Below are 23,492 nucleotides of genomic sequence, written 5' to 3' on the forward strand. Positions count from 1 at the left end.
GCCTCGTGTAATCAAGTACTTTTTTCTACCCTTCGTCTAGCCTGTACACTGTAGCCGTGTACACTTCCATTCCAAATCTTTGATCATTCTTGAAGTCACTTTCAGCCGGATTTAACAATAATTTCTCATCCTCTTTTCTCTTGCCCTAGTGCTAGTATTCGATGGCAAACTTCCTAAAGCAATTTATGACCTATACATAACATTTTCGTACTTATTTAAAAAAAAATTAAACTGTTGATAAACAAACATAATTGAATTCTTTATATTAGGATTTCAAGTTGTACAAGCTCATTTTCAAAATTGATCTTGAAATTATTTGTGTATTCGTGCTTAAATTATAAATGATCATTTTCATTTTATTAATGCAAAACATTATCAATAAAAGTCTCATGAACTCACAAATAAAAAGGTACGATTTGAATGCATGAAATGACACGGTTATATATTTGCATTTTTATGATTTCGTATTTTTTTTCAGGTTCCTTTAATTATCCGGACTCGTATTTTTTTACGACGCTCATCTTCATTTTTCTACTGTGTTTTCGTTCTCAAATAATAGAGAAGAGAAAAAATTCGTGCTTTGAGAATATTTTGCAACTCATACATTTGTTAAATAACAATGATAAAGTAATCGATTGCATTTAGAAGAAATAAGTGTCGAATACATACTACGAAGTCAACGTTAGCCTTGAATAATAAAAAACGCAAACGTATTAGTAGCTCGCAGACTTTGTATGAAATAATGAAACTGTTTATCTTTTAACAGTCAAAAATAGCTGCTAATTTTCCAGCATGTCTGCAATTAAAAACATTAAATAATTCATATCAAAAGGAAATCTCATGAATTCGAGTGTTGAACCATTTTTTTATTCATCAAATGAAATAGGACTAGCAGATAAAATTTGATTGGCAACTGTGCGTTACTTATGGTTACGTAAAAAAATCAGATAAAACGCGTAAATTGCCGAGGCGTTACATCCTGTGGCAATTATGATGTAGTTACTGCTTCGAACAAGCCAAAGGCGGGAAAATTTTTGGCTTGATGCTTATAAATAGTAAGTACATGATTCAGAAAACAGTTCTGCATCGTACTAGTGCTTTTGTGAGCTACTGCTGTTGAATTTACCCATAAAATCTTTAAAATGAAGTGCATCTTTACTCTTACTTGTTTACTTGTGCTTACGGTAAAAAAAAAATTATTTTTACATCAATCGTGATCTTTAAAATAATTTGACAACTATTCTAAAACAATAACTTTTTTCAAAACAATTTTTCTATAAACAGTTTTTAAAAGAGCATTATACGGTTTCGGAGATATTATTCATACTATCACTTTTTTAGTGACAACCGAAAATTAAACATTACAAAGTTCAAATTTTTTGATCCAATTTGTTACTACAATAGTAATTACTTCTTTCTATGCGCTTGAAGTAAAAAATACATGAATATCACGTCAATTTTTTCACTTTTCTAACTTTTATCAGCACACCATTCACTGTGAATATGAAGATACGATGTTCATGGACGAAATGATTAAGTGTGCAAAAGAAATGGGAATTTCCGCAGGTAACAAAAATGTTTATTAGTATATAAACAACATAATAACTGAACATTTTTACATAGATCAATTGAAGGAAGCATTAGAAACTAAAAATGATGAAAAATTAAGCTGTGTTAATGCTTGTGCCATGAAACACTTGGGAACAGTAAGTTTTCATATTTTTCTATTTCACAACAAGTTTCCATTGATTTATTGATAAATAATAAAATGATGTACGTTAAATCATCTTAAGAAAACTTATGTTTATAATCATAACAATTTACAAACAGACAAAAACTACTGAATCCGATCGAATCTGCTATTAATGATAATTCTACTTCAATAGTGTTGATTCATAGTCCAAATAAAAAACTGCATTCTATTTTTAGTTGTCCAATGGCAAGATACAAAAGGAAAAAATCTTTGAATTGATCGATAAATATGCAGATAAAATTAAGGATAGTGATAAACTTAAAGAAGTTGTAACGTCTTGTGCCGATGAAGGTTTGAATATATTCCTTTCGATCACAAAAATATTAAATAAAACACTGGGAACTAATTTTGATACGTTTGATTTATTTCAGTATCAAGCAGCGGGGACATGCCAGAATGTCAACTAGCAAGAAAATTCACTACTTGCTTTGAAAACCATTTTAAAGTATAAGCATTCCTGTTCGATAGAACATTTTTACCAACCATGTGTACTTAAGCTTTGTGTATACCATGTCTGTTCGAAAGAAAATAATAAAGCTGAATGATATTGTTTTAAACAAAATGAGGGGTCACTCTCTTCCGTGCATACTAATTTCAACGCATAAATGTATTCACAATTTAATGATCAAATTGTTTACAATTGAGTTATACTAATTTATCTGTTTATTCATTGTCTTTATAATAGTTGGCCTTGTTTAAAAATCTTAATAAGTTGGCGACGATTTCTTCAAGAAATTTTGTGGCTCTGTGTAACTGAGTACCCCAAAAATTCCCTGTAATATCGATTTAATAAGTCCTTATACAATATATTATATACTATAAAAAATATTTTGTCCACTACCGCTCTACACCATGGCGTGGTTGGCATACTTCATAATCCGCCACCGTCTAATCGAGGATCATTCTCTCGCAATAACTGTGAATTACCTTTTCCGATGCGCGGGTCAATTAACTATTCAAAATAAACTATCCGCTTATTACAATATTAATTCGGTTTGGCCATGTACCCATGAACAGTACTAACGAGAATTCATTGCTCTCTCTCTCTCCTCGCTCTCAACACATGACAGTCCAATTTCGGCTCGCCACGATGTTAATGTATAAGCCCCTTTAGCACAATATAATCGAGGAGTTGATCAACCTAGTGCTCTTAAATATCGTTACATCGACGCACATATAATTCTGGCCTATTCGTTCATATCGTTCATATATGCAGCTCATTGCGCGTAATACGCAAAAAAAAATAATGCTTGCAAGTCCAGCGTCAACGAGCTTTCGTTCGACGTGTCGCTCGTACACGCAGTGGCACAGATACATGCACGTATGAGCTAGCTGTAAGCTAACCATGCGAGTCAAAGCACGTTCGACAAATATTTGCATCTTTTTGATTTTGCCTACATCGTCGTCGTCGTCGTCGTCGTCCTCGTCGCGCCGCTCGTTGCCAACTGCGAGTCTTCGAAATTTTCCCGTCCTCCCTCCCACCCGAGCGGTCGGGTATCGCTCGATGTTTCGCTCGCACAAGATACCCGAGCTTTTTAACGAAGCCGCGCTCGCTCATCGGATTTAATCGGGCGTCATTATTATTCTTTCGCGGTAATAGCATCGAGCTTGTAATACATTATTCTAGCTCTCCTCCGAGCACAATAAGCCGGCAAGAGAAGTTTTATATATTACGCGTACATCGTACTCGTGTACTCCGAAGAGCACAACAATCGCAATATAAGCTAACAAATTTTCCCTCTTCAAATGTTCAGCACTGCAGTAATCACCCGACATAAATCCTAGGAAGAATAAAGAATTTCTCTCTCGCTCGACTGTCTCGCTTTTTTCCCACCCTACCCCGCTTGGGCCTGCGCGCGCGATAGGTCCATAATCCGTGCGTATGTACTCTTGTGCAAAAAAAAAAAAGAAGTTGAGAAGACGAAGAAGATAAATCAACACATGGGCCGAGAATCTAGTCGACGCGCAAAAAATAAATGAAAATCGAAGGCTTGTTATAATCCGATCGTTATTGGAATCATCAATTTGTTCAAGCAGAATACATATTTGAAGATCCACGCGTGGCTCGTAAGCGCGCATACCCATGTACGTCTGTATTTTAAAGAGAGAGCGGGTAAAAACGAGTTGGTCGAAAAGCAGCTATATCTCTCTTTCTCTCTCTCTGTCTTTTAAGCCAACGCGCTGGATACATACGGAGAGTACACGAGAATCTCAACAATGTTAATTTCATCCAGGGTGGGATTCTCGCCGCAGATACGCGCATACCCTTTGCGAGCTGTATGCCACATTCGAGGCCGCGTGTGTGCGCTCCATGTATATGAGCAATTCTCTAAATGAAACGCATTTTTGGAGGTAGAATCGCGGCAAATATTTTTTTCAACCTACGCGGATACGGACCCTCGGGAAATGTTTTTGGGGGTCCTAAGAACATGTAACCACGTAGGAACCATTGAAATTTCAATAGTGCTTACTTTTATAGCTACTTTTGTGATTTAGAGGACGAAAAATCATGTTTTCTCGTAAATACGGCTAATTACTCAATTTCTAAGCCGCTGAAAAAGTATCAAAACTCATCTAAAAAAAATATCTGGCTACTGTGTTTGACAGGAAATTTTCTCAGCTTTCCAATGGTGGTATCAGATTTTCCGATAAGTCACACATTTACCGAGAAAATGGCCATCAAACGGGCCAAGCTAAATATCTCGAAAAACTAGGTACGGAAAAAGTGATCTTTGAGGTTTATTTTCGATTTTTCCTCGTGAAAATGAAATTTATCGAAAAATCTGACTACACCATGAGAAAGCTGAGGAAATTTCCTATCGAAAGCATATCTTTATTTATTTTTTCAGTGGAATCACGAGCTAGTTTTGATTGTAGCGAGCCGAATACCTCGCGACCGCGCTGAATCAGCTCGGAAACAGAAAACAACGAACAACGTAAAAGAAATTTTCATGTATAACATTGTAATTCCACTGAAAAAATAAATGAAGATATGCTTTCGATAGGAAATTTTCTCAGCTTTTTCATGGTGTAGTCAGATTTTTCGATAAATTTCATTTTCACAAGGAAAAATCGAAATTAAACCTCAAAGATCACTTTTTCCGTACCTAGTTTTTCGAGATACTTAGCTTGGCCCGTTTGATGGCCATTTTCTCGGTAAATGTGCGACTGATCGGAAAATCTGATACCACCATTGGAAAGCTGAGAAAATTTCCTGTCGAACACAGTAGCCAGATATTTTTTTTAGATGAGTTTTGATACTTTTTCAGCGGCTTAGAAATTGAGTAATTAGCCGTATTTACGAGAAAACATGATTTTTCGTCCTCTAAATCACAAAAGTAGCTCTGAAAATAAGCACTATTGAAATTTCAATGGTTCCTACGTGGTTACATGTTCCTAGGACCCCCAAAAACATTTCCCGGGGGTCCGTATCCGCGTAGGTTGAAAAAAATATTTGCCGCGATTCTACCTCCAAAAATGCGTTTCATTTAGAGAATTGCTCATATCGGCGAAAGCTCCCCGGCTTTGCTCGTGTGCGCCGCGAAGGGTGAATATTCGAAGCTTCGTGCGCTCGCGCCTCGAGAACGGGGCGTACATACAGTCATTCGTGTACACGCTGTCAGTTGCACTTGCAAAGTCATCGCTACGAGTTATGAATCGTAAACAAAAATACTTCCCAGGATTACAACCTTCGGGTGTATTGTACGGTGCGGTTGTGAGGAGCTACTTGAGATGAATAAAATTTAATTTCTATTTTCCTTAGTCAATTAGCTAGAGTAAGATGTATGAATGAAATAGAGTCGTAAGTGTTTATTAGTTTACATGCTAAAATTATCTATTTTTTTTCTCAAGAATCAATAAAACATGATCGAAAATAAAAGTAATACATTTAATAACTTTTCAAGTTCTCTAGATTCACTTACACAAACAATTCGAGTATTCAATACTATCCATGTACTGTAATATCCCCCCAAAAAAAGAATATTATCTTTTTCTTAAAATTTTTTCTCTTCTCCGTCTCATTTGCCTTTTTATTATCTTAATATAAGTGAGAATAAGAAGGAAAGAGAGTGAGGGAGAGAGATAGGGAAGAGAAGAAAAGGCACGAGTCTGGCCGTTTCCCGATGAAAATTTAATAAATCCATTGCGCGCAGGCTTAAGCTGTATACCAAAATCTTATAAAGAAGCAGAAGTAGCATCAATTTATGGATTTGAATATGCGCGGACGAAGCGCGAATACGAAATTCTTCTTTGCGCCGCACTCGACGTACATCGAAACGACTGCTTATATACCTGCGTCTTTTGAACCCCTTGTGTAAAATGCTCCAAGCCGCGAATGAAAAGGCTCATCCATCGTTGGACTTTTTTCTGCGAATATAAACGCGCGATGTTTTAAATAAAATATAGCGAGAGTGTTCTTAGCTCGAAAGTGACGAGTGTCATTGAAAAATGACGGAATTTTCTTAAAATATGTCTTGCCACTGAGCGGCTTACATGCAATGCGTACACGCAGACTGTTTATTTCGACGCTGTGAATTTTGTGAATCTTATTTCAACGAAACAGAATTCGACGCTATATAAAGTTTTATTTTCATAAACAAATTTTAAACAATGTCACTATAATAAATTAATTAAATACCGTCTGTTCTCTGAAAAACTTTGTCGAAAATTAGCTGACTGCAATTGAGTAATTTTCTAATTAACAAACAACAATCGATTGAGCGATCCGTCAGAGCTCAAATTCCACTCGACAGGCCTTAATCGCCTCGGCCGCGTGTGCTCTGGTCAGCCTTTTTTTCTTCTGCCCGGCGCGCCGCACGTTACCGAAACTTTAATTTCTCTTGATTGCTCCTCTCGGGTTGCAATGCTGGATAAATCTCAAGAAAATACGTACAGCGTCTCTCACGCCAGGTTCACATGCGCTTTGGCAATCGATACGTCTCGTGCTGTAAATCTCTCTCTCTCTTTCTCTTTCTCCTTGATTCCTCGTTGCTGCGTGTGTACGCGCGTCGGCGAGCTTTATCTCGAACAAGGGCCGCTTTTTCCACTTCGTTGGAGGCGAAAAAAGCCTGCTAATGAAAAACTGAATAAAATTTATTGTTTCTATGAATTATCTTCTATCGATATGGCGTTATGTTCCACTGGTGTTTTAGATGAAACATATGAGATGGTTCGATTACACAGATGACATTTTTCGTTCAAGAAAATGAGTATAACAAATGACCTTTAAAATATTTTAATACACATTATTCTTAAATGGCGGATTTTTGGAAATTTTCCAGATGCCAATATTACAAATCCAATCTTATAAATATCAAGCACACTTTAAATGACCTACAAATAACAGTTTAGCTGTTTCCAAAAATGCAGTCTAATTTTCTACCACTTACACAACTATACCAATTTAAGTTTTCGCCACTAGATGGCGAGTACCTTAATCTCTAAATCTACAAGTGTCAAAGTAAAAATATAATCATATAAATCAAGCTTTATAGTAAAAACGTTGTATTTATTTATGTATTTAATATTTAAATATCACTATCTTGCGATATAACCGAGAGAACGTACAGCAAAGTCTTTACTTGCGAGACATGGCCGACTGCATTACAGAATTTTGGTGATCCGCGCGCACTGCTAGTAATAACAATACAATATAGCATGTTCGCCTGTGTCGCTGGTGATCCAACGAGCAGATGCTAGTTTTTGCAAAGAAAAATTACACGATCGCGAAAAAACACAAATAAAATCTCGTTACGAAAGAGTTTCCCGGAAAAGCAATAAAAATTTGCAATGTCCGTGACTCATTAAAAAACGAGTGACCTGTGGTCGACAGGCTCAGCACGGACACGGTCACAATAAAAAATTTTAACCTTCGTACAACCCCTTCAGAGGTATTGCGTAAAGGGAGTCAAGGGGTATACAACCTCGTTTAAAATAGAAGCAAATCCTCCATGATTTTTCTAATCCTTATACAAATACGAGCAGTTACTAATTGTGAATTTTTTTTGCAAAATTATACTCGTACTTTTGCGAATCATATAGCTAGTCTTTTAGCGATATTCTTGAGATTATACTTTTACATCTTGTGTCGATATGGTTATTTTAATAGTGTATTGAAGTAGCTATATCAAACTTAAAACAATATTAATTACCGTCTAGCTGCATAGCAGAGTGAGCTGTGTTATTGAACCTTCTTTCAATATCTCTGACTCTCGGTTAGGCGGACGCATCATCTTCTCTCTCTCTCTCGGTGAGTTGATACAGACGTGTCTTGTGTGTGCTCCTACATTTTTTACTGTTTCTGCCTAAGTTTTCGCCCACGGGCACTTTGATTTACAGATCACTCTTGCACGCTACTTTTTGCAAGGTCGCTGCCGCATTCTCATTGCCGTATCGCCTTGCATTTTCTCTTTTTTGGATAAAAGAGTCCGGCTATTTTCAATACGAGGTTAGGAAATTTCATCGATCGGCTGCCTATCTCAAAATCTGCGCAGGTCTTTCATCTCCTACCACGACGATCGGCGCATCTCCCACCGCGCTGTCCACATAAACATCAACAAGTCTTCGATCGCCGCTGCCTGTGATGGTAAACAAGACTCTGTGTGAGAACTGCCAAAGTGAAAGTGACGAGAACGTGACTGGTGGGGCCTGTGTCAAGTGTACCGGCTGTGAAAATCTAATACATAGATATACTCTGCGGGTAAAATCTATCACTCTCTGCTCGCAGTGCAAACGGTGGTCGCCAGCATCCGTTGAACGATCATCTTTCACATCACATTCGTCTGCTCCGGTTTCACGCGCTTCATCGCCATCTCATTTCACCTGCTCTAACGAGCGTTCGGCTTCACTGGAATCTCTCTCTCTTAAGCGCCCACGTGATTCACCTCCGACTGCATTTTGCGTCAAAAGGTCAAACCTTCAATTGTCCGAGAGCGTTCCCCCCGTCAGCCCGTGTCTGCCCGAACCTCCGAGCGAGATGTCCGACGGCGGCGCGACTCCTCCATGGGTAGAGACTCTGCTCTCTCGATTTGAACGCCTCGAGACCAAAATGGACGGCCGGCTCACCTCCATCGAGTCAAGTCTGCTCGAGCTCTCGCGTACGCAAAATCAGCACACCGCATCCATTGAGCATAACACGAACTGCATTGCCAGTCTCGATGTGCGAGTCACCGCTGAGATCGTTGCCATCAGGTCAGACTACGATCGAGCTTTTACGGCTATGCGAGCGGAGATCGGACGTGTTTGCGATCAGTCGCGAACCGCCGCCGTTGCACCAGTGGCAGATCTTGACACTTGTGAGGTTCGCGTGTCCGGTATTCCCCTTTCTGTCGATGTCACCAGCAGTGCAGTGGCCGAGCGAATCGTCTCTGCCTTGGGGCTGGACAGGCTGGTTCCACACATATTATCAGTGCGTGAGTGGGCTCCGCGTCGCCGTTCACCTGCATCTGCGCCGAGCGCTAGTGTTGCAGCGCCCGATCCCGAATTGAGGACTATGGTCATTCGTTTTTCATCGGCGAACGCCCGCGAGACCTTCCTCGCCGCCACTCCGAAGTTTCAGCGCTTATCATTGCACACCATTTTTGGTATTGCGGACAATGGAGGTGTGAGCCATCTCAGAGCGAACGTCATTTTGCCGCCCGACCGTCACCGTCTATATCGTAGGTGCGCTGCGGCTGCTGAGTCGCGAGGCTACCCTCGCCCATTTGTGCGAAATCTGTGCATTCACATGCGCCGCGAGCGCGCTGCGGCCCCCGTACGCATCACGAGTGAGGCTGACCTTGCTCGACTGTTGTCTCTCCCCGCTATCTCGCCTACCTTGGCCCAACCTACTCATCCACAGGCTCCCTTATGAATGTCTGCTGGTCTGCCCAACGAAACTGCATCCACTTCACTCTCAAACTTAAAAATTGGCCTATTAATATAAACAGATTAAGCACAAATTTTTCTCTTCTTGAACACTCCGTTTACAATCAAAATTTTCACATCATAGCAATAACTGAAACATTTTTAAAGCCCACCCACAACACTAGTCCACTGTCACTACCCGGTTGCATTATAAAACCCCTCGCACCTCATCACTTCATAATTCATTTTTTATCACCGCCTCACGCATCATAAACTCACTTCCATTTCAAATCGACCTCACCAATAGATCCATAGACTATCGCGCATCTCTTCACCTCCACTTATTCTGCCTTGACAAGGCAGACTGGATCACTCGTTGCCACAACGAAAACATCGATCCAATACCACCCCCGCTCATCAACGAGCTGGTTCTCTGGCCCTAGTCAGAGAGAATCTTACTCACGCAGATTGCATCTGCTGTCTCGTGTTTTTTCTGCTCTACGCTAGCTAAAAGTAATAATAATGTTATATTCTGATTTTCGGCAATTGTAAATACTTTATTTTGTTTTTTATAATTACTCTCATTCTGTATAATAGTTCATTGACTTATTATATGTACTATTGTCCACCTGGGCCACATGGGGTTTCACCCCACGGTCCAATCAAATAAACAAACTCAAACTCAAACTCACTGAAACCAAGGTTACCATTTCGTATGATTTTATTGTTCTTAGATAGCAGAATATTTGTCCAGGGTTTATCACTTTTGCGAACACTATACTTGTAATGCCCGTTAACTGTAGCAGTGAAATCAGTTATTAAATATATTTTTTATAGCATGTTTCAATATATTCATTTATAATAATTTCCAAGTCGAAGGAAATACAAATTATCTCACAATTTTTTTTTCGATTTTTTACAGCAAATTCGTTGGCAAGAGTGGGGCTGATTCGATAACGTTTAAAATCAAATGTACATCTGTGAGTTAATCAAAGCAAAGGCCTATTCAGAGTGTTAATGGCTGATACGAAAAAACAGTCGAATCGCTGAACACTTTATCTATAATCTACTCTTTATCTATCTCTCTTGCGTTGCCGAATTCATGCGACTTTCTCCGTACAACATGACGCGTCGGCTCAAATCGTTCATATCGATGATGCTGACTAACTTTATCTCTCATTTTTTACAACTCTTTTGAAACACCTCTCATAGCTGTGCGTACGTGTTGTTCTATGCTCATTGTAAAGATTGTAGTATAGGTGTGACAGGTAGTACGCGTTATGACGCCACACTGAGAGGTATTGATCGCGTCGAATTTCCGAAAGTGTTCTTCGTGTAAAAAAAAAAAAATTTTAATAATAAGCGATTGCAGCTACGACTGCAGGTGCATGTGTGTTGTGTGTGAGTGCGTAAAACAATGTCCGCGTCCAGCGACCTCTCGGGTGAAGGTGTACTCGGCGAAGATGGAGTCGACGCGTACGAAAAACAGTTAAATAGTTTGAAGAGTTTGCGTAAGAAGATGAATTGGTTCAATTGGATGAAAAAAGAGCGATATGATCTTGATCAACTCTATTCCTCGATCAGCAATTGGCAGGGCGAACTTCCGAATCTTCGGGATATTTTTTGTAAGGAGGAAATCGAGTGTCTTCTCTGTGAGTCGATAGATTACATGCGCGAAGGTCGAGAGGACGAAGGAAAATCAATCATTACGTTCGTGGCTCTTACCGGCTACAAAGACGAGCCCGAAGTCGATAAAGACGGCAAGCCGCGGTTGCATCGCACCACACCAGTGCTTCATTTGATTAGGAACGGTTACCCTAAAAATTGGGACATCGTGGTCAAGGAGCTCTTTAAAATATACAACAGGTACGACGCGAATTACACCGACAAATGGGGATGGACGCACTTTCACGTGGCCTGTGTATCGGGAATTTACGAAGTCGTGGAGCGATTTCTTGAGCTCGGTCAGGATCCCCATTGCCCCACATCCGTGCGATATATTTGTCCGCCGATTCATTATGCACTGTACAACCGACACGCGGAGGTATACAATTTGTTGCTGAGACACGGCGCCGATCCGGCCTTGGTTCACGATTGGGTGTGCACTCCTCTGCACATAATTAGCCAGGATTCCCTCTTCAATTATGAAATGGCGGAACGATTTTTCGAGACCATGGACGACGCGCAGCTCGCGTTAATGGTCAATGCCCAGAATAAGATGGGTGACACGCCACTCTTCTATGCCCTGTTCAATCGTAACAAGGCATTCATCGAATTACTGCTGAGGAGAGGCGCCGATCCTAATTTGCCTAATTTCAACGAAGAGACGCCTCTGCACTATTGCATTCTAACGGTAGGAGATGACGACGTGGTGAAGACGCTCCTCGAGATCAGCGACGAAGTGCGTCGGCCGGTGCAGGTCAACGTGAAAACCAAAGAGGGCAGGACACCGCTGCTGTTTGCCGTGGCGCGTCTCCAGGTGCGCGTAGTCGAGATGCTGCTGGCTCGTGGCGCTGATCTGTCCAGCTTTGTTTTTCCCTCCGAGCTCGTCTTCGTTAGGGAAATGAAAAGGCAGCATCGATGCGACAAACATTTCAAATTAAAACTAGCGTCCGGTGCACTGGCCATCGTCAATAGTCTCGAGAGAAGAGGATACAAACTGCCCCGAAGCGACGCAATGACGATCATGAAATCGTTCGCCGAGTGCGGATTATTCGACGAGTCGACGGATCTCGCAAAATCTTGGAACGACGATGAGGTATTGGCGAGAACAGCGAAAAAAATAATGATGATGCCGGAACAATCTTGCCACAATGACGACAATGGTAATGATACCGATAATAAAGAGGCGGAGTTATCGCATCGTTCGAATCTGTCGCTCTACGATTTGATTCAATTACGACCCGAAGAGGCAGCAAAACTTCTCACGTACACGGATTACTACGACTTTGCGCGCTCGGAAAAATTGTCGAAGCTCCCCGAAAATCATCGAAATGCTTGTGTCCTGCATCTGTGTGAAAAAGTATCGAAGAAATTTTTCCGGCACTGGGCGCTGGACCCTTTAGTGGAATTGACGCACCATCGGCTGCCGATTTCATGCTGTAAAAAGATCATCGAGAATCTAACGAATAAAACTTTACTGAATATTTGCTTGGCGGTTGAAAGCCAAAGCTCTTGGTGGCGATATATATCTAATTTTACAAATTTTCCATTGAAATTCAAATAAATACATTTTGAAAAATGAGTTTCGATTTTTTTTTATCGACAAGCACAAGATCAAAAAAGCTTTTCAGTTGTTCGCTCGCTAAGCACGTAATAAACTGTTGCTAGTCAATGTCACGAACCATAACTATTCATATTAAATTTTATTTTATTTTATATCATCGTTGCTCTTCCATTACCGTATCTGTTACGTGACCCAGAAACTTTTTATCTTGAGTAAAGGCTAAATATAAAACGCAACACTTTCCAGAAACCTTTTAAAATTTCACTTCGGCTAAGGGGTGTATAAGTTACCGAACAGGGCTCGTATCTTTCAACTGCTTGAAAAATTCAGCTCTTAATATCGCTGCATTACATACACGATGCTTATGTGCGGCAAGTGTACAACACAACTCGAGAGCAAAGTCTTACATCCTGGCGTCGCGTTATATACATCGGGCGTATACGCGCCACACGCGAATCGCTTATAAAATGGAAAATAAAAAAAATGAAAAAAACGGCCCGCAGTATCAAAGTATTAACGTCTTGGAATCGCACAATAAAATAGCGCGAGCCGCACATATAGCAATTCATGAGAGAGAGAGAGAGAGAGAGTGAGCATATATATAATACACTCGCGCGTGTGTGCAGCGCGTCGGGCCATCAATCGCGCGAGTGGCGCGCACTTTTTTGCCGCAGAGCCAGCTCACTCCGAGGCTCTGAAAATTTAATCGCCCTCCCTCATGTACACGGCGGCACTCGAGTTCGAAGCCGAAGTAGCAGCGCGCGAGGCACCTCGCTTAGCTCCTTCGCCGCGCGAGGGTGATAAATAAAAGAAGAAGAATCGCCTCTCGGGTTACCCCCGTGCGCGCGACAATGCAGCGGCGGCACGCATACCTCATGCGCGTACTGTATACGATATGTAACAACGTTGGACTGGGTTGCAGGTGTGTAACGCACGCGGGATTTTCAGGACTTCATAAAGGACATAAATTTTCCGGATTACCTGCGCCAAAAACGAGGAGCAGCAGCAGCAGTGGCGGTGCGGTGGGTATGATGGTGGTGGTGCTGCTGCTGGGGCAGAAGTCGAGAAGGTAGAAGAAAGCGTCGGCTCTTAAATAAATACCTCGGCCTGGGGAAGAGAGGGCATTTTTGTCTCTCGCGTGACTTCCTCGGCTTCGTGTTTCTCAGGAGGAAAACAATTTCATTTCCTACCTGCAGGGGGGAAAACAAAGAATACGAGTCGAGAGAAAATGATGAAAACACTTTTTCTGGCGTCGTAGAATCATGGATACACTGATAGTATGTTTTTTATAAAGTCTTGATTATAGAATTGTAACAACACTAAAACACTCATTTTCGTAAAGTATTTTCAAGCCAATACCTACTGGTAACGAATATCAACAATATTCTAAGTGTATGATTTTTCACCACATTTTTTAAAATTATCTTGATATTTTAAGTCATCTTTTTCAAAAACTTCTAATACTAAATTAAAATTATTTTATTATTCAAAAACTCAAGTACCCCGAGTAAAAATGCTTAACATTATTAAATTGTCTACTGATTAAAAAAATACCATTAAAAATCGGGATGCTTTTGGTGATTTTTTTTAATAATTATGTGAGAAATATTAATCGCATTTTAAATGATCTGAAAATGACAATTATATTTATTTTTTTCAAAAAATTCAAAACTGTTTTCAACCATTTTGAATATTGTAATACCACTTTGAGGCTTTACCACTAGATGGCGACTACCTTGAACTGCAAATCTGCAAATGCCAAAGTAAGAATAATTGTATAAGTCTAAGCAAGGTTTTGAACAAAAACTATAATACTTAATATTTTTACCGGGGTATTTGACATAAACTACTAAAAATTATCATTTTCTCAACTATCCTTGCACATACTATTTATTACTGCCGTAAGATTTCGTAATAATTCTGAAAGCACCATAATTTTCAGAAATTTTCAATATGATTCCGTGAAGCCTCGCTCTTACTCTTTCTCTCTCTCGCAAGTTGCGTACACGAAGGGGAAGGATATAAGGTTTTAAGCGAAACATCTATAAATACGTATATAGATTCTCAATAGCTCGCTGCGCGTTTCATCGGAAAGCCTCCGAGTCTATATACAGGGTTTGAAATTTACAAGTCAAGCGTTGCTGAGCCGCCGCGGCGACGAGGACCCTCTTATATAATGTTTCTCACCTTCTCTCTCTCTCGCTCTTTGGGCGCGTGTGCAAGATGGTCGCCGTGTATAGTCGTAGTCGTAGCGGTGGCAAGGAACTTTCCGACTTGATAACTTTGAGTGTATATGGCGCGCGAGCGGCACAAGGAAGGAGTCTTCCTTACGTTGCTCAACTTCGGCAAAGTCTAAAGAGGCCGAACGCAACTCGTGTACACTTTGTTTGAGAGCTGTTAGCACCGTGTATAAGGAAGAGAGAGTGAGCGAGTGAGAGAGAGCTCGGATCAAGGGGTCCAAGTATAAACGACTTTTTGCCAAGTGGTACATCCCGGCATATTTTTGTCATCATCACTTTGCGCCTTGACGATGCTTCCTTCGCTCTAAATAATCTTCATTACTTTGTCGTTTTGTCATTTGAAAATAATCAGCAGGTACACATCATTCATATTTCAACGGATTGCCTTAAAAAAAAAAAAATCGGAGAGCTCTGAAACGCATCGTGGTTCGGAATTTTTAAACTTATACCTGCTGGTCACGTCGATTTAAAAATCATGTCACGTAGCCTCGGCGTACCAATATCTACCTACGAGAAAATAATTGAATAAATGCGGCAGGCAATCTCGAGCTGAAAAAATTCCGCGGTGATTGAGTCGTTGCATAAAATAAAAAAAAATATCTTCGAACAAACATTTTTCATTACTTTACAGAATTATGTAAAAAGCTGGAGCAGGTATGACAGCGTGTCCAGATAATGCGATTTTCAAATCGTTGAATATTTAAAGTCCGTGAAACGATTGAAACTGCGCGGATAAAAGGAAACGATTTTAATGAATGGCTCTTGCACATTTGGACTCCGAATGGACTGCCGCCGACCCGGCAGATCAAAGGAGAGAGCGCAGGGGTAGAAAATTGCATTTGTTCATGCGATTATTATATGGAAAAGCCCATCGGACTAAGTGGAAAGCTATATAACACGTCGTGGGCATGAAATTCCATCGTCGGGGGAGTTTCTTTTTCATCGTCATTGTCATCTTCATTCATGAAATTGCATAAAATGGATTTTATATGCGAGGGTGCGGCGCGAGCAGCACTTGCGCTACAAGCGCCTATCTATTTGGATGTGTAATGCTTCAAGAGAGCCTCCCTGAGCGTAACATCATTACCGATAATTCAATCTACTTGTCCGCTTCTATACGCGTGTGAGTCTGACGGCAGCTTCGGCTGTAACCGTTTCTGTTCCGCCAAGGCTGCGTGTCACGGGCCAGGTGCACGCTTCTAGTTATTTTGAAAACATAACTCAAATTTTACCCGATAAAGACAAAAAATACACCTTCCCCGTAGTTTTCGAATCTCGTATGCTTATCGAGCACATAATTATTATCTCTGAATCAAATGGGGTAACTTATGGCGCTAGGACATATCCTACATACTTACATTCTACACTTTTTACACTAAAGTTTGAATCGATAATCTAATAGGTCTCTATTTTTGAAAGATTAGCTGAACTCAGTGATTAGAATAATTATTACATCAGCATTCTTCTTTTATAGAAAACTTTCTTATTTCAGATCAAAGTGCAGTGGATATCCTTATACCTAAAACTCACCTAGAATAGAAAGTCCATTTAGTTGGGAATTCAAATAAACTACAAAAACAAATGTTATACCTAATAAGAGGATTTTTTTATCACTTATTTTTTTTTTATTTAATTTCAAATCAATTATCACTTCACTTGTAACAGCAAACAATGGATCATTGAATAATTGCTATACTTAAAAACCAAAATTTTTTTAAAATTTTATTGTAAAGTAGTTTGGCTTTTTAAATAAATAAATAAATGAACGTCTTCGTACTCTGTAATCAAGCATTAAGAATGCAAAAGACCTTCTATGTGCTAGAGAAGAATTGGATGAAAAGACACGAGGCCGTGTACACGATTTAACCGAGCGCGAGATAAAAAAGTTCCGAAATAAAAAAGCGTCGCCTAATGCGTCCCAATTAGCACGAGCCCGGGTCTTCTCAACTACGAGCATAATTCGAGTGCAAGTTAGTGACGTTTCTTTTAAAATATAAACTCATCCCCCGCGACTTCCTCGCGCTTACCGGGGTCGGATTCGCAGGCAAGCTCTGCCTGAGTACGTCGCCGTAACGATGGCTAATAAAGCCGAACTGCCATAAAGTCCCGGCCCGAGATAATTTTGCAAACTCCTACTGCACGGATAGCAGTATAACCCAAGCGTAGACACCCTATACGTATAAGTGTGTGCGCCAACAGCGCCGGATAATTCGCACTCGCTTTGAACGATTATATAACTGACCGTAAAATTATGAGCTTGCCAAACGTTTAGCGAGGGGCAAGCATTTTGTGAGATAACTCGTTAAATCGATATGATTTAAATTTTAATAAGTACTTCGAGTGCGTGAAATAAACATTTGTTGCTTCGATCACAAATTAATTTTACATGCAATTTTCGTCTTCTTTTTTCTTTATTTGGAAGAAAACTTAATTATATTTGTATGCTCTTTATTAATAATTTATTCAAATGAACATTACATTTCAATATTTTTAATAAAACTTGACAGTTATTTTTGGAATTGCAATTTTAATTTTTTTTGACATCAGAATGTTTTCTTATAAATATTACATGTTGTTTATTCTACGGTGTACCGCATGACTGTGCATTTTTATATAACTAAATAAATGCAGTAGGTTTATGTACTGAATAAATATGGATTTTACGATAACCTTTTTGTGAAAATTTCTTTCCGCAAGTGTGGCATGGGTATTTGATACGATTATGCACCGAATCGATATGGAGTTTTACAGATGCTTTAAATACAAATGTCTTTCCGCACATATCACAGTTGTAACGTTTCCGATTATTATGCGATGAATCAGTATGAACAATAAGATGACTCTTTTGTGTAAATGTCTTCCCACATACATCGCAGTTGTAAGGTTTTTGACAATTATGCACTGAATCAATATGCAATTTGAGATAACCTTTACTTTTGAATGTCTTTCCACAAGTGGTACATGGGTGTTTGATACAATTATGCACTGAACCAATATGCAATTTAAGATAACGATTTTGTGAGAACATTTTTCCACAAGTGCCACACGGGTAATTGATTCCATTGTGCAACGAATCGATATGCATTTTCAAACTAGACTTTTGTAAAAATGTCTTTCCGCATACATCGCAGTTGTAAGGTTTTTGACCACTATGCACTGAACCAATATGCAATTTAAGATAACCATTTTGTGAAAACATTTTTCCACAAGTTTGGCATGGGTGTTTGATGCGATCATGCACCGAATGAATATGCAATTTGAGATAACCTCTGCTTTTAAATGACTTTCCACAAATCTCACAAGGGAAGGAAATACTCTTATGCACCGTATCAATATGTATTTTCAGACTAGACTTTAGTGAAAATGTCTTTTCGCACGTGTGGCATGGGTGCCTCATACCACTATGCACCGAATCAATATGCAATTTGAGATAACCTTTATTTTTGAATGTCTTTCCACAATTGGTACATGGGTGTTTGATACAATCATGCACCGAATCAATATGGGTATTCAAACTACTTTTTTGTGTAAATGTCTTTTCACATGTATCGCAATGGTAAGGTTTTTTACCACTATGCACTGAATCAATATGTAATTTGAGATAACTTTTGCTTTCGAATTCCTTTTCACAATTGTAACATGGGTATTTGACACGTTTATGCTCTGAATCAATGTGATCTTTCAGATTCATTTTTGTAAGAAATTGTTTCAAACATGTTTTACATTCAATTGATTTTTTACTCTTACCAACTAAAGCATCAATTTTCGCATTTTGTCCCCTGATTTGGCAGTCAGTATGTGTATCATTAATTTGTATAGTTCCACCGAGAAACTCTTCCTTCTCGGTGGCCTTTTTTTCTATTTTAATCAAGTTATGTTCTAATAAATTTGGTTTTACATCTTTGCACTCAAACTCTATTTTAATTTCTTGGTTAGATTTGAGTTTTTGAATTTCTTCGTTCTTTTTATCAGCTACCAATAAATTCACAATGGGTTTTACATCTTTGCACTCAAACTCTATTTTAATTTCTTGGTTAGGTTGAAACTCACGAATATCTTCGAGCTTTTCAAGAGTATGATTCTGTTAAGAAATTGAAATCTTGTAAAAATTAAATTAAAAACTGATTATTTTATCAATTATTTTAATCAACTTACGGTACTCTCTTGCAGACATCTGAGGTATTGCAAATGTTTTGTATCGGATGTTTGGTCTGTGGATTCACTATATTTTTTTTCATCGTAGCACATGTCATTAGCCTCTTGTTTTACACTGAAAATATTGAAAAAATTACATAAAAATACACTTAATTCATTATTTTAAATTTGTACAGTGAAAATTACATGGCAGCATAGTTGATTGCATCACTAGACTTCATTTTGTTAAACAAATATCATGAAAATTAGTTCAATAGTATTTACAAATTATGAAATCGAAATGTAAACTAGTTAACATGAGTAGAAGAAATGAGTGAGAATTTCGAGCGCTCAAGGTGTTTACAAATATTGAATAGAAATAGTACCAGCAGATGAAGGCAAGGTGGTAGAAATGTTATTAGCAAATGAAGGCGTGAGTGCAATAGCCAAGAGATATTAAAAATATACGTAAACAAGCTAAAAAGACAGCTTAATCATAGCCAGCTGTAAAAAAAAATGTCATCAATATAGACTACTACGAATTGTACTCAAAATACAATTATCATCATTAAAAAAACAAAAATTTTTAAATTGCGAGAATATGTTTAGATTCGCGAGTATCATAGCAATGGAGCGACTTTTCGGCAATTGCTCTCCATGCCCTTTCCCGATCGCTAGTAGCGTCGCAGCATCAGCCGAAACAAAAAGATTCGTAAAGGATGTGGAAGAGGTGATGTAGTGCGTTTCGTACATGACATTCGCCGTAACCGCGTACACATACGCACAAAAGATATACACATCCATCCGCACGCCGGAGGTTCGTACGTATACTCGAAAATCGCAGGCGTCATTGTGGTACAACGCCCCGCGCTGTATACGTGTGAATTATTCCTCGCAGACGAGTAGCTCGAGCGCAAGGGAGCCCACGCAAAATTATTCATAACAACGCGTGCATGTATTTTACGTATACATGTAGGATACGTATAAAATGTAAGGCGCAAGGAAGGCGTCTGGGAACTGCTCGAGTCGCGGGGAGCCTGTCGGGATATGTCAGCGGCACCGCACGCGACATGATCTTTCTTTTAATTAATCAAGCCGACACTTGGAAAAGAGACTGAAGGAGGGAAAGAGGGTGTTGTACAGGAGAAAGAGAGAGACTGAGTGAGCGAGAGTGGTGACAATCGTCGCGCTGAATTCTAGAATCAAAAGGAAATGGAATCCGAGTTCCGATTCATCCGAGAGATTTTTCGTTATATGATTTATAATATACGAATGAGGGTCTAATCCCGCGACTATTGTGGAATATATTCTTGTACTTGACAGAACTCATTTCCCGATTGCGGAGCGGGTCTCGGCTTAAAACTTACTTCGGAATAATTTATGAATGGGCATTACGCAATTTCGTATGGGCTTGGAATTTTAAATCTGTTTCGATGAATTTATTTACTTATCAATGAACGTTCATTTTTCAAGTGTATCATTTTTGTTCAAAATTTAGCGGATGATACTTTCGAAAAACTTGGACGACTGACTTCAACATTGAAACGCTCCCTTCGGTGCGATCAGACCGTCGACAGCGGCCCACGCGAGGGTACTGGGCTGTCTCGCTCGCTTTGGTTATTTTTAATTAAAACTTCAAACCTCTTTCTCTTTGCGATGGTGAGCCTCCTCGTACAAAGTCACGGCTAATGTAACGAAAAAACTTCGGAAATGTGTCCTTTGCAAGAATGCGTCATGTACAAGAGCTCAAAAAATTAAATTTTTACTAGAATGCTTTTATCGTTCGTGACTAGAGTTCACAGGCTTTTTTTAATGACATTGAAAATTCTTGGCTAAATTTTAATATTATTGGTTAAAATTTGTAGTTTTTTTTTTTGTAATGATGCAACACATTGACAGATATACAATCAAAATTGAAAAATTCACAAAAATTCAGCCTTGATGATTTACTAAATAAAAGCATCCATTGTTTTGACATTTCCTGGTTTATGTAACTTATTGTTTCACAGAAAATTTATTCAATGGTCAACAGATTTTGGCGTTTTTATATTATGCGACTTCATACTTTTTCTATATTATGGAATTAAATCAAACCACTTTTTTTTTAAATTTGACTATCGATAAAATCAAAACAAATTTACTATCAAACTTTATAAATATTTTGTTATCAAATGATTCGCTTGAGGTACTTGTCCATAATTGTTATAATATTTCTTGGGGCAAGGACTTTTTGTAAAATCATTTAGTTTATCGATGTAATCTGCTACGGTGGGTTGCGTCTTCATTCGTCAAACCCTCGAGACGTTTGAGCTATATTGTACGCACTACTGGAGTTTTCGCTAATTGAATTATTTCGGAAACACGATGGGTACCTAGACTGGAGGTGCTTTCAAGATCCCTCGGCGGACCGTACGTTAATGATTCTAATGTTTTAGTGCCTCTCCGTAGGCGAACGAAATGGTTCATTTACACAACTAGTTTACATAAACTGGTCATAAAAATGATCGCTTCAAACGACGTGCATATAATGCATAGCTTTGAAAATAAGTAGAAACGATTTCCGAAATTTATCATTTTTTATTTTACAAAGAATTCATAATCTATTAATCAATTGATGCTCAATGAATAACGATTACTATTTACCTGAATTGCTAAATAACGTTTTCGTATAATTTCTAGAAAACAGTCATTAGCTTTAAATTATTACTTTGTAAGCGAATTTAACTCATATTACAATTTAACAATGTACATTACATTAATGTATTCGATGTTGGTGTTTTTAAACTTCCAGTGGAAGAAAATTGAAATGGATTTTGTTAAATATCATTCATATAAGTGATACCTTACGAGTCAACTGAAATCCAATTAAGAAATAACAGGGTAATGGTAATTTTATAAATCCATTGTTAACAGGTACTCAGTGCGAGTTATTTTAAACTTCATCTTGTATACTAGTTAAATTTCTAAAAATATTAACATTTTTTGCCAACTAAAGTCAAGAAAAAAAATTAAAATTATTCCTTTAATTGTAAATAAACTTTTAATAATTTATCCATAAATCACTCACTTGATTTATTATTCCATCAGCTTCATCTTTTCCCCAAAATTCATCTTCTGGGTAATCATTCTGAATAACTTTGTTATTGCTATGAGATAGATAAGTAGTATCATTTTCGCGAATATTTTTCTTTTTTTCCTGATGGATAGATAGGACCAACTTCTGCAAAACTTCATTTTCTTTCTTCAAATCTGTCACCTTGAAATAAATATTTCTCAGTAATGGTAGAAAAAGACATTTTGTTGATACTTGGCAATACTCACGGTCTGTTGCAGAGTTTTCGATTTCATCGAATAATGATAAAGTTTCATCTTTAGTTGGCTATTTTTATAATACATATCTTGAAGTTTAGATTTAAGTGCATCCATGCCATTTTGAATGTGTTTGATATACTTCAAGATCGATTTCATGAAACTTGTTTCGAGCCTGGCTATAGAAATCTTTTCGAGGCATGAAAATACACTCTCCGATGCAACTTCCGTGGAGCTAGCTTTTTCATAATCTTTCAAGAGATCTTCCAAATTTTTGTCCAGACGATCGACTCTAATTTCAATTACGCGATCGACGATTTCTGGTCTAATTGCCATTACTACGGTGAAAAATGTAACGTCTTAAACTCCTAGTATCTACAAACATTTAACGAGCATACTTACTGCAATAAATTTTTTATTAGCAAGACGCCAATTATTTTGATGATAAATTTTTTCGAAATTACTTTTCGATCAAATGTTAACAATTAAAACATTTGGTAATGAAGTTGATAAATATATTAATTGACTCATTCCAAGTATGTGTTGATCACGACGACGATATACATACTCAATGTTTCACTCTTGCTTGTACCACAATGAGCTCACAGAGTGTTGAACATATCAAACAAAGTAACTGCGAATAAATACAGCGAATTGATTTATTCCATATTATCGAATATAATAGTTTTTGAACAATTTTGTAAATCTATCTATTATTAAATTCTGAGTGTATATCTATTGATGCATTTTTTAACTATTTGCGATTTTCTAAAATACGTAATTCATTCAATTTTAATAAATATTTTTAAAATAAAAATAATCGGGTTGCTATGTTTCAGGAGGAATTCGTGTACTGGCATCTGTGCGATTGACTGCGGATAATAAGTCGATAAATCAAATTACCACAAATTTATTTTATCGACAGTAGGCTACTTACCTGAAGTTTCGTATCGCTGGACAGGTAAACTCCCAAATGTTTTTTATG

The 23,492-nt window shown here is 38.3% G+C and overlaps 3 protein-coding genes across 3 annotated transcripts; 1 reads left to right on the forward strand and 2 right to left on the reverse strand.

The window, feature by feature from the left end:
- The first annotated feature begins 1,078 nt into the window (after positions 1-1,078).
- LOC106657476 lies at positions 1,079-2,315 on the forward strand. Its single transcript, XM_014379012.2, has 5 exons — positions 1,079-1,184; positions 1,485-1,566; positions 1,624-1,706; positions 1,930-2,044; positions 2,125-2,315. The coding sequence occupies exons 1-5, from the start codon at positions 1,143-1,145 to the stop codon at positions 2,202-2,204; spliced, it is 402 nt and encodes a 133-aa protein (XP_014234498.1). The 5' UTR covers positions 1,079-1,142; the 3' UTR covers positions 2,205-2,315.
- Positions 2,316-17,654: 15,339 nt separating this feature from the next.
- LOC106657472 (zinc finger protein 260-like) lies at positions 17,655-19,537 on the reverse strand. The gene is made up of 3 exons (XM_014379008.2): positions 19,406-19,537; positions 19,220-19,334; positions 17,655-19,145 (listed from the first exon to the last, which is right to left on the reverse strand). Exons 1-3 carry the CDS (start codon positions 19,438-19,440, stop codon positions 17,682-17,684), a joined length of 1,614 nt encoding a protein of 537 aa, XP_014234494.2. The 5' UTR covers positions 19,441-19,537; the 3' UTR covers positions 17,655-17,681.
- A 2,218-nt stretch (positions 19,538-21,755) lies between these two features.
- On the reverse strand, positions 21,756-23,106 carry LOC106657474. Its single transcript, XM_014379010.2, has 4 exons — positions 22,910-23,106; positions 22,520-22,845; positions 22,266-22,454; positions 21,756-22,187 (listed from the first exon to the last, which is right to left on the reverse strand). The coding sequence occupies exons 2-4, from the start codon at positions 22,841-22,843 to the stop codon at positions 22,131-22,133; spliced, it is 570 nt and encodes a 189-aa protein (XP_014234496.1). The 5' UTR covers positions 22,844-22,845; positions 22,910-23,106; the 3' UTR covers positions 21,756-22,130.
- Positions 23,107-23,492: the final 386 nt, after the last annotated feature.

This window comes from Trichogramma pretiosum, unplaced genomic scaffold, assembly GCF_000599845.2.
Source record: "Trichogramma pretiosum strain Unisexual culture from Peru unplaced genomic scaffold, Tpre_2.0 scaffold40, whole genome shotgun sequence".
Lineage (NCBI taxonomy): Eukaryota > Metazoa > Arthropoda > Insecta > Hymenoptera > Trichogrammatidae > Trichogramma > Trichogramma pretiosum.

Bases quoted from the DNA above. Each gene is read 5' to 3' on its own strand.
- LOC106657476 (XM_014379012.2), top strand. From the start codon at position 1,143: ATGAAGTGCATCTTTACTCTTACTTGTTTACTTGTGCTTACG. The intron at 1,185-1,484 runs GTAAAAAAAAAA...AACTTTTATCAG, and splicing joins CTTGTTTACTTGTGCTTACG to CACACCATTCACTGTGAATA. The intron at 2,045-2,124 runs GTTTGAATATAT...GATTTATTTCAG, and splicing joins AACGTCTTGTGCCGATGAAG to TATCAAGCAGCGGGGACATG.
- LOC106657472 (XM_014379008.2), bottom strand. From the start codon at position 19,440: ATGAAGTCTAGTGATGCAATCAACTATGCTGCCAT. The intron at 19,335-19,405 runs GTAATTTTCACT...CAATATTTTCAG, and splicing joins GCAATCAACTATGCTGCCAT to TGTAAAACAAGAGGCTAATG. The intron at 19,146-19,219 runs GTAAGTTGATTA...ATTTCTTAACAG, and splicing joins GATGTCTGCAAGAGAGTACC to AATCATACTCTTGAAAAGCT.
- LOC106657474 (XM_014379010.2), bottom strand. From the start codon at position 22,843: ATGGCAATTAGACCAGAAATCGTCGATCGCGTAATTGAAATTAGAGTC. The intron at 22,455-22,519 runs GTGAGTATTGCC...ATTTATTTCAAG, and splicing joins CGAAAACTCTGCAACAGACC to GTGACAGATTTGAAGAAAGA. The intron at 22,188-22,265 runs GTGAGTGATTTA...TCTTGACTTTAG, and splicing joins CTGATGGAATAATAAATCAA to TTGGCAAAAAATGTTAATAT.